Below are 11,396 nucleotides of genomic sequence, written 5' to 3'. Positions count from 1 at the left end.
TCACTCCATACCTGTGGCTCTTCCCAGTATTTCTCACTGTACCCACTGCCCTGAACCACTTCAATCTGGGGGCTGGGCTTTCCCTACCTTCCCCACCTTCAAATTTCTAAATAACTCCACTAATTTTTTTTTTAAAGATTTATTTTATTTATTATATATCTAAGTACACCGTAGCTGTCTTCAGATACACCAGAAGAGGGCATCAGATCTCTTTACAGATGGTTGTGAGCCACCATATGGTTGCTGGGAATTGAACTCATGACCTCTCGAAGAGCAGTTGGGTGCTCTTAACCGCTGAGCCATCTCTCCAGCCCTACTCCACTAATTTTGTTGGGTGTGCTCTTGGTTCCTCTCTTAGCTATGCTCTTGGCCTCTTGTTTTTTCTCCCTCTCCTGGTCCTCTCTCTCTCTCTCTCTCTCTCTCTCTCTCTCTCTCTCTCTCTCTCTCTATTCCTCTCTTCTCTTGGTCCTCTCATGACTCAACCTATTCTGTTATCGGTCTTCAGTCTGTATGCTCTCCCTCACAGCTCCAACAAAATCCTTCTCATTAACCTTGGAGCAGTCATGTCCTCATCTTCTTCAATGAGAAATTAAGGCAAAACCCTAACATTCCTTATTGTCTCAGGCAAAATTCAAAAAGGAACATGAACAAGCATCTAATGTAGAATCTTTCTTCCTACAGCCTGATGTTAGGCCCTCTGAGATTCCGGTGAAGAGATGCTGTGATGGAAGGCAGCATGGAGGTTAAGACTGAACTCAGGTTTGGGGAGAAGGCTGAGCGTTAGGATAAAGTGCTTTTGGAGTAGGGGAGGACCTCAGTCAGGATACCTGGCACCCGTGACTTCAGCAGCAGGTATTTGTAATCTCAGTGCTATAGAGGTGGAGACAGAAGGATTCCCCGGAAATTGCTAACCAGCAAAGTCTAGGAGATGAACTTAAGGTTCAGTGAGAGATCGAGTCTTGAAAAATAAGGTGGACAAATGATCGAGGAAGACGTCTTCTTATCTTCTGGCTCAAACACACAAGTATCTCCTCATATACAGACGGAACCTAGGGCAAATTTTATTCTCAGAATACTTTAATAATGAAACAATACTGGAAAAAAGACTATGAAAGATATAGATTGTATGGGCTGAGAGATAGTCCAGTGGTTAAGAACACTGGCTGCTCTTTTAGGATACCCAAATTCGATTCCCAGCACCGATATGGAAGCTCACAACTATCTGTAACTCCAGTTCAAGAGGATCTGGCAGGGCTGGAGGAATGGCTCAGCGGTTAAGAACACTGACTGCTCTTCCAGAGGTCCTGAGTTCAATTCCCAGCAACCACATGGTGTAATGGGATCTGATGCCCTCTTCTGGTGTGTCTGAAGACAGCTACAGTATACTCATAAAAATACATCTTAAAAAAAAGAGGATCTGCTAGCAAGCGCAAGGCCCTGGGTTCGGTCCCCAGCTCCGAAAAAAAGGAAAAAAAAAAAAAAAAAAGAGGATCTGGCACAGACCTGCAGGCAGAACACCAATGCTCATAAAAAAAAAAAGCCTTAAAAAGATATTAATTGTGCTTATAAGTGAAAATAACGAACCATAAAGCTAAAACATGTATAATTATGATTCACTTTCAAAACTCGTGTGCCTGCAAAGTTCGGGATCGAAGAGAATCCGAATTCAGAACCAGCTTTTGGCTATTGGCTTTCCATTAAAGCCACGTGGTCAACTGACATGGCTTTGTGGAAACAGGGTGAGCCGGCTAGCTTGTCTTCAGCCAAAATGGCGGTGCTCGTCCCGTGCGCGCGCGCACGTCCTGGGGAAGGGCGCCGGGGACGCGACTGGGCGCGGGCGCGGCCTCCCGGCGGCTGCGCGCCTGCGCGAGGGCGGGCTGCAGGCGGGCACGCGCGCGGCGGGGGCGGGCTCAGCAGAGTGCGGAGCTGCAGCCTGGGAGCAGGACGTGTCCGCGAAGATGGCGGGCCGGGTGAGTGGCGGCTGGGTAACCCGGGCTCACAGCGGATCGCCCGGGTCGGGACAGCTGCGAGGTCCACGCGGGCTCCGGGGAAGGGGCGCGAGGCTGAGCACCCAGAGACGCTGAAGGAAGGGAGGTCAGAGCAAGGCTGGAGGCGAGGCAGGGCAACTGCGGCAGGGGATTAGCTCTGCTCAGAAACTCTGTCCTCCCCGAGGGTTGTCTCTTCGTCCCCCGGGTCTCTCGTGCCTCCCTTGCCATTCCTGGGGCTCGTTTCTCTCGTCCTCCAAGCACCTTGAGGGTAGTGGCCACTGGAGCCCCTTCTGACGAGCGCTGAGTGCCCTCCGCACTCCTCCGAGGGTTTCTGAGGTGGCACTGCCGGATAACCGCGGGGTGTAGTCTGCTGCAGTCAGGGCGAGGGTGTGGGAACCCATTTCTCGTTCTTCCTAAATGAACGATGTTATGAAAAGAGGAGTGGGGGCTGCAAATTACTTTTACAGCCAACCTCAGACCATCCCCTGGGGAGAAACCTATCAACTGTCGAGTGAAGCAGCAGCAATGTCTTTCGTGCAGATGGTTTTGGGGTGTCACGTTTTGTTTTTCTAAATGACAGTCGCTTCGAATGCAGCAGGCTGTGTTGTAGCTTCAGGGATTTACATTTTACTTCCTCCTTAAGCTTGTAGGACCGTGGTGTAAGATTGGGGTTGATGAGGAGAGATGGGGCCAGGTCACTGCTGTTACTGCAATATGCATCAGAGCTAAGAGCTCTGATGGATGGATCCTGCCCAGAGATTAAACTGTTTGAAACCTGGGGACGTTAACTGCGTCATTACAGACTAACGATGTGCTTGACTGATTTACTTCACCTGAATATTTTAATAAGTTTGCATACATGTATGCATATATGCAAATGTCCTGTCTAAAGAGAATTGTAGGTCATGCGATTCTAGAGTCCCAAAGAGACCTTAGAGGTCACAGGTCTGGGTTCATCTCTTTCTCTTTCTTTTCTCATAACCCCCCATTTTTCTCAGGCTGGCCCTTCTAACTGTATTTTAGGGACTATTTTTGCCTCCTCAGGAGCCCCTCTTCTGAATCATCAGCCCTTCTGGAATGCATTGGTCCCTTAAACCCTTCCTCTGCCCCCACAGATGTCACTTTTCCTCTTCCCATTTTAGAGTGACAAATTCTGGTGCTTTTCTGCGTGTGTTGTCTCTCATTTGTTTACCATCTGCTCCCTCCTTGACCCACCACAGTGAGACTGAAACGCATCCCTAAAATGAATGCCCATTTTTTTCGATCCTTGTTATACTTAATGTCTCAGAGCATCTGACATTGTTGCCTGTCTCCTCCTTAATGGAAGACATTGGTCCATGGCTTCTGTGATGCCTCGATACTGTTTTGACTCATCTCGCTTGCAGACTCACCCCTCCACCCTGTCATTCAATTCCCACACTCTTGTTTTATCTCCTCAGGTAATCCCTTCTGAGCCAAAGCTCAGTCCGCATGCCTGAGGTTCTCAAGATTTCACCCCTCCTCTACAGAACTGCCCTCTAAATTCCAAATTGATGTGTAAAAGTGGCTATTTGAAATCAAGAACAAGGATGAATACCCGTCTTTAACCCCTGGTAGAGGCAGAGGTTGAGGCAGAGGCAGGAGGATCTCTGACAATTTGAGGCCAGACTGACCCACATAGTGAGTTCCAAGACAGCCAGGAGTACATAGACACTGACTCAAATTAAATAAATAAATAAATAAATAAATAAATAAATAAATAAATACTAATTGAAGACTATTTGAACTCTAGTTTAAACTCAAAGCTGTGATCTAAGCCTACCTACCTGGTAATTTTTCTGTTTTCCTTTCACTGAATGGCATCCTCACCTGACGGGTATGGGGTATGTGTATGGGGGCAGGGGTACACGCATAACCACATGTGGCAGTCAAAGGACAACATTGAGTTAATATTTGCCACCCACCCTGCTTGAGACAGGGTTTCTTTTGTTGTTTGCCCCTGCCTATGCCAAGCTAGCTGGCTTTCCAGCTTCCGTGGAGTCTCTTGACTCAGGATTACAGACGTGAACCATCCTACCTGCTTTCCACTGGTTCCAGAAGCCTTTCCCATCCCTACTGTCTGTCCCTCTTGCCACATCCCCGTGCCCCATCCCCTGTACAAGTCATCACTATCTTCCTACCTGCACACTAAAGAAAATGAAGGATTTAATCAGGGCCCAGAGAAGGTAGGCTTGGGAGCATTGCTGCTTTAAGCCGTCCTCGATACTGGAATCAGTCGCAGCTGTTGCTGTAACCTTCTCCCCCATCAGCTAACCATTCTGTGTCCTCCTCTCCATCCCCTTTTCTCTTTCTGGTCTGGATAACTGCAGGAAGTTTCCAAGTAGCCTCCTTTTGGCATTCTGTCCCTCTTCCACCCTCCACACTGGTTATTCTTCCCAAGTCCCTTACTGCTTAAACTGGTCCTCTGGTTAGTGTTGGGAGCAAGATCAGATACTTAACAAGGCGTTCAAGGCTCTTTGTGGTTTTGTTCTGTTTCTCTCCGCTCACTTTCACTGTCTGCTCAGGTTATATAAGCCTTTCGATGCCTCGAAGCTTTGGTTGTTTCTCTTTCCACAAGGTCTTTTGCTGGGCTCTTTCTTTTTTTTTCTCCTACTCAGAGAAGGCTTGGGAAGCCTTTTCTGATCTCTAGCTGTAAGTCGGGATACTTTGTTATTCTGCCCTGAAGACCTGTGTCCCTCTCTCACAGCTTTATCTTTTTTCTTATTGTAACTATGTTAGTATGCTGTATCCTGTGTGTTGGCACATGCCTGGAATGCCAGGACTTGGGAGACAGAGGCAGGAGGATCACTATATGTTTGAGGCCAGTCCAGTGTACTTATTGAGTTCTAGGCCGGCCTGAGCTATAGAATAAGACCCTGTCTCAAAAATGAAGCGTTAGTGTTATCTTTTACGTCCACTTTATGAGACCATGTAGATACTTGTGCTAGATGTTAACTCATTTCCTCTGCTTTATGCATTCACTTGTGTTTGTGCATCAGTTTGGTAGAGATTTAAGAAGAATCGTCAAGGGTGATACATTTTAGAAAAAAAAAATTTGTTCCTGAAAGCACTGCTAATGCATATGAATTTATTCTTTTTTCAAGCACTTACAGTACAAAGGTGAAAGTATATTATTGTTTTATATCTATTTATATGCTTCTGAGCATGCACATCTATGCCGTGGCGCGTGTGGAGCGCAAAGACAACTGTACAAGTCAGTTCTCTCCTTCCACCATGTGGGCCCATGTGGGTTCAGGGTGCCAGACTCAGTGACTTTGCTGGCTAACCTGTCTCACCTGTCCAAAGGGAGATTATCTTACCGAAGAAAAATGTTTGCTTGACAGAAGAGTGACCCCCTCAGATGCGTTTACCAAACGCTTGCTGTAGTGCTGGTTATTTTTTCTTTTGGAGACAGGGTCTCCCAGTGTAGCCCAGGCTGGCCTGGAATTCACCTAGTCACAGACATATTCACAGAGATCTGCCTGCCTGTGCCTCCAAATGCCGGGGTTAAAGGTCTGTGCCACCCCTCAGTGCCTTGGAACACAGCTTCTAAACAACCATATTCTGGGTTGCTTTCATTAAACTTAAGAAAAGCAAAATGATCTCATCAGTGTAATTGTCGTTTTGTCCTGATTACCAGAGAGGCTGAGCATCCTTCCTGTTGGTCAGTGGAGAGATCCTCCATACATTATTATTGCACGGCTTTCGTCCACCCTTTAGTTGGGGTATTCGTATTTTTTTATTTATTTGTATAGGACTTGCTTTAGATTTGTTAGCTGCGGATAGTTTCTTGATGATCATTTTCTTGTTATGTTTGATATATATATATGCATGCCTATATGTTTTATACTTTTGTTTGACCTTCAAGAAAGCTCCTTGAAGTCATAAAGTCCTTATTTAAGATTTGTTTGCTTTGCCTGTTTTTGTGACTAATTCATCTATAACTTATTTTTGTATCTGGTGTGAATTACGAAGTTAATTTTGTCCTTCCATATGCGAGAACAGTTGTCCTGATGTGTATTGAATCCATCCTTTATTCGTACCGATTTGCGATGCTCTCCTCTGTATCATGAAACCATTGCCTGTGGGAGGGCGGGGTTCTAAGGCTGGACTTTACTCTTTCATTACTCCTTGGTGTCTCACGGAGTGTACGTCCTCCTCATTTTAAAAATGACATTTGTTTGGTTTTTGTGTGTATGTGTGGAGGTCAAAGGTCAAAGGAGTCCGTTCTTTCCTTCCACTGTGGGTCTTAGGGATGGAACTCTGCCTTGGGACCATCTTTCCTAGCTAGTGGCTTTCCCTCTCCATGTGAATTTTAGGAGTAACTCACCCCCCCCCCACACACACCCCCTACCCCCACTTCTTCCAAAGAAAGTTACGCGCTGTCTCTATTGCTTATTGACTTTGACCTGCATTTCCCTCCTGTGTTTTACAAAGATACAAAGACTAATAAAATTCAACTAAATAAGTTTTAAAACCGATTTTATCTTTTTGGGGGGGCAGTGGGGGTTGGCTTTTGGTTTTAAGCCAAAAAGTACGATAGTTTATCGCAACTTTTAGCTGTCCATGTGAAGCAAACGACACCAGCTCTTTAGGAACCACGCAGAGTGTTTCTGTCCTCTGCCTCAGATAGAATGTGGTCAGTGGATTTCACAACAGTGAAACGGGGGAGGAAAATAGGAAAATCAGGTAAGAAATAGCGAGCTTTGAATTCCCTGGACCAATAGAATGTTCTACAGAGGCACCGGTGGGATTTGCTTTTGTTGTAAAGAGGTTTTATATTAAAGCTTATGAGCACATAAGTTCATATGTGACTTGACAGCCAATGTCGTCAGTATTATCACCAATTTCTGGATCTTCTAAAGAACCTCTTCATTGGTTTTGTTTTTTTAAATTAACTGTTGTTACTAAGACTTGTTCTCCTAGGGAATGAGTCAGACTGGTAAAGTTTTGTGAGATAAGAGCGGGTTTAGTTCCCCTTGTTTAGAATGGACCCAGGAATGGATACATTGTACTCAGTAAACTGTTGCGGAACAAACCAGCACCTTTGAAGTGTAGTTCAATATTAACTTTATCTTCTCAACTGAGCCATGAGATGCTCCTAAGTAATGTTGCTTCTTGTGTTATCCAAACTATTCATAACGTAGAACTAAGTGGAAACAACTGCTTGACTCTAATATAGTTCTTTTTTTTCTACCTGTAGATAAATTGAGTCTTTTTTTTTAAATATTTAACCTTCAAATCACTTTAGAGTGAGTTAAACAATATAAGCTTAATTTGTGTTTGCTAAATTAAATGATGTGGTATATTGAGTATTACTATATATACAATGCTCATGTTCTACTGTGTGTGTGTGTGTGTGTGTGTGTGTGTGTGTGTGTGTGTGTGTGTGTGTTTAAAATAATTTAATATATTCTGATCATGGTTTTCCGTCCTCCGATTCCCCCAAGATCTTCCCCACCCACCCAACTATACACTCTTTCTTTCTCTCTTTCGAAAATAAACAGGCAAACAAAACAAAATAGGATTAAAATAAATAGAATAGTAAACACACACACAAATAAAACCCACTCAAAACTCATAAAACACAAAAGAAGAAACCATAATATACAGCAAATGGGCAGTAAAACAAGAGATGCCCAAACAAAGCCATAGGTGACGGAGTCTACAAAAATACTATTGAGTTCATTTTGTGTTGGCCATCTGCTGTTGGTCTAGGGTCTACTCGTAGCAGTGTGGTTAATAGACCCATTGAGACTCCACTGGGGGAAAATGGTTTTTCTTTTGCACGTGGATGTTGGTTGAAAATAGTTTCTTGTTTAGGGATAGGAACCCGTGTCCATGTCCTTCTCTCAGTGCTGAGAACCTGTCTGGCTTGACTTTGTAGAGGCTGCCATAGTCCCTGTTTCTTTGTATGTGTGTCAGCTTTTTTAAAAAATAATTTATTGTTTTATGTGTATATGTTTTTGTCTGCATATATTTCTGAGCACTATGTGTATCCCTGCAGAAGCCAGAAGAGGGGGCTAAAATCACCTGGACTGGAGCTATAGACAGTTGTGCCCGTGGTGGGAATTGAACTTAGGTCTTCTTAGCCACAGAGCTGTCTCTCCAGTTTATGTATCCTGGGTACAGCCGTTCTCAGTGCATTCTGCAGACCAGCTGGTCAGCGTCACCTTAGAACGAGTTAGGGAACCCCTCAGGCTTGCTCTAGGCTGAGTTCCAGACTCAGCAGTTTGAGCAGACTCTGCAGTTACCTCTGCTTCGACAGAAGGTTGAGAGCTGTTGACTCCCTGGATCTGACTTCTCCAAGGTTGCTCCTTGTGAATTGTTGAAGGTCTTTATTTCTTTTTAATGTTTCTGCAACCTTGATATTTATAAAGCTTCAAGGTTGTCTTTTCTCCTTTCTTAAGTCCTCTGCTGATATTCAATATTTCAGATAGCCGAGAAGTTGTAGTTATACTATATTGAATTAGATCCTCCCGTTGATCTTGCCACACAAAAAGCTTTAAATGTTAGATAAAATGCTCAGGCTGGAGAAATGGCTTAGCGGTTATGACCACTGGCTTTTCTTTTGGAGGACCCAAGTATGGTTGCCAGCATTCATATTAGGTGGCTACAAGCACCTGGTAACTCCATTCCAGGGAATCTGATGCTCGCCTCTGGCCCTAGCAGACTCCTGTACACATGTGGCACACACATACACATAAATAACAACAAAAATAAATCTTAAAAATACTTGAATTCAGGCAGGTAGCTGGTAGGGGTTAAGGAGTAATCAGGCCCAAACCTATGTGCAAGTGGGGATTAGAAACCGAGTGCCTTCGCCTCCAGAGAAGCTTGGAGACCGAAGGTAAACATTGGTGGTTTTGGTAGCATCCCCCTAGTAAAGATCACACCTCCAGGGGATATACCTTATAATAAATGTCAGCTAGGAATAAACTTGTTCCACTCAGGGAAATGAAAGGAGAATTTCCTGTTGCACTTTTGTGCTGGGTAGGGTCAAACAGACAAAAACAAAATCCTCATAAATGTGTTTTTTACCTGCTGTATCACTTTGAAGAACGAAATTCTGATTTCATACTACCTGGTCGGCATGAAACTCTTAAGCTAGTAATTAGGTATAAAGAGGCACGGTAGTGGCAGGGCCTCCACGCAGCCCCTGTGGCAGCAAGCATACAGTTTCTTGGAAGAAATCATCTTCCAAGAACTCCAAGACTCAGGAAGTTCCTAAAAAGGAACTTTTGGGGAAAAAAAAATATAAGCACAGAGTCAGAAATGACACAAACAAGGCCCTGCAAATGAAAAGTCAGCAGAAGCAGTGAAGAACAAGGTTAGAGAGCTGGTGCGATGGTCTGGTGGGTTAAGACGCTGGCTGCCAAGCCTGGTGACCCGAGTTCGATCCCCGCAACCTACATGGTGGAAGGAGAGAACTGAACAGAGTCCTGCATGACTGTCTTCTGATCTCCTCAAGATGAGGTGCATATACCTCTCCTTAGTGAATAGACAGGCAGAGGCAGGCTTGAGCTCTTGAGAATGCTTGAGGCCTGGTCTACATAGTGAGTTCCAAACCAGCCAAGGTTACATAGTGAGATCCTGTCTCACAATAACAAAAAATCCCCAAACCACCACCACCACCCCACAAAATCCAACAAAAAAATGAGTTCGAATTTCCAGAATTAGCAGGCATAAAGTAAGTGTGTGTGTGTGTGTGTGTGTGTGTGTGTGTGTGTATAATACACATACATAATATGTACAAATAAAAGTTTAAGAGTGATGAGTTTAAGAATATGAAATGATGATAGATTTGAAGAGGTGTAGGAAAATAAATTTGTTTTTTAATTATTTTTTTAGAGGCAAGGTTTCACTGTATAGCTCTGGTTGTCCTAGAACTCTGTAATGTCTCCAGAGTGGTTGGTCTCAAACACAGAGATCTGCCTGCCTCTGCCTCCCAAGTGCCAGTATTAAAGGTGTCAAAAAAATATTCTATACAATATATTCTGATCACACTTTCCCCCTCTGTCAACTCCTCCCAGATCCTCACCTTCCCACACTCTCCCTAAAAAACAACCAACCAAGAAACACACCAAAACAAACAAACAAAACCCCCAAAACTACCCCCACAGAAGTCAAAGTTTAAAAAAAAAAAAAGCCTAAACAAAGTAAAATTAGGCAAGAAAGTCAATGGAAATACAGTTGAGTTTATTTTGTGTGTGGCCAGAAAAATAAAATATTTGAAAAAAAAAAGTTATTTGGAATTCCAGGGCCTCAGAAAGCAACAGAAAAGGCAGAGACAGGAGCTCAGGTTGGTCAGGTTCCTGGTGAGGAGCGTGAGGAAGCCATCATCTGAAGAGAGACCCAGAGAGCCCATCAGACCACCAGTTCAGAAAGTCCAAAGAAGCCACGTGTGGGGCCTTTCTTCAATCCTAGCTGTGGAGGCAGGAGGATGGCTGTGAGTCTGAGGCTACATAGCAAGACCCTGTTTCAAAACAAGAACAATGGCAATACTAGTAATCAAAATAAATCTTGGTGTCTCGTGGACATTTTAGCCACTAGAACTCAGCCTGTGATGGCAGCCACACCTAAACGAGGCGAGGGTAGGCGTAGACTCCAGCACTTTATGATGTCCTTCTCAGAAAGGAGTTAGAGCTTCTTGAATAGCTTTAGGCTTAATATGCATATTCATATTTCCAGGGTAACTACAGAAGTAATTAAAATATGAATAACAATGGGAAATTGAATTTTAAAAATTTAAGAAAGGAAGAAAATAAACAGAAAAAGTTCAATTAAAAGGAATCAAAGTGATAAAAATAAAATAAATAGAAGCAGAGGCAGGTGTGGTAGTATAGGACTACAACCCCAGCACTCAAGAGGCTGAGGCAGGAGGATTGCGAATTCGAGGCTAGCCTAGGCTATTCACCAAGACCCTATGTCAAATAATACACTTCCAAAAAAAAAAAAAAAAAGAATAAACATAGAACAAATTCTACTAGGACTAAATGCTTTGTTCAAGAGAAAAGATCCATCTTAGGTTTTTTAAAAGAGTGTATTGAAAAAGATTCTAAGCTCAGCAACTGTTTATCTGCTTAGTCATCCATCCATTCCTTCATCCATTCACATACTCGTCTATCAATCAATCAACCAATCAGTCATCTCTCTATATGTCTGAAATAGGCCTCATTATGTATTCCTGAGTGGCCTCAAACTTGCTTGTGTAGAACAGGCTGGCTTTGAACTCACAGAGTTCTGCCTGCTGCTACCTCCCAGTGCTGGGATGAAAGGCATGCATCACCTGTGCCTGGCGCCCAGCCATCATTTTTAGGTTAGTCACTAAAGGTACAGCTAGAAAGCAAAATGTAAAAGATAAAAGAAGGGGCTGGGGATTTAGCTCAG

The 11,396-nt window shown here is 43.8% G+C and overlaps 1 protein-coding gene across 2 annotated transcripts in view; it reads left to right on the top strand.

The window, feature by feature from the left end:
- Window positions 1-1,912: 1,912 nt before the first annotated feature.
- Window positions 1,913-11,396, top strand: part of Nsf (N-ethylmaleimide sensitive factor, vesicle fusing ATPase) — a 128,556-nt gene continuing 119,072 nt past the window's right edge. The window contains 1 exon segment of one of the 2 annotated variants that reach the window (NM_021748.2): window positions 1,913-1,970. In NM_021748.2, coding sequence (NP_068516.2) covers window positions 1,959-1,970 — 12 coding nt within the window. In that variant the 5' untranslated portion in view covers window positions 1,913-1,958. 2 annotated transcript variants of the gene reach the window in all.

This window comes from Rattus norvegicus, chromosome 10, assembly GCF_021556685.1.
Source record: "Rattus norvegicus strain SHRSP/BbbUtx chromosome 10, alternate assembly SHRSP_T2T, whole genome shotgun sequence".
NCBI classification, from domain to species: domain Eukaryota; kingdom Metazoa; phylum Chordata; class Mammalia; order Rodentia; family Muridae; genus Rattus; species Rattus norvegicus.
The sequence above is the reverse complement of the archived record's forward strand: the minus strand, read 5'-3'. Positions and strand labels throughout refer to the sequence as shown.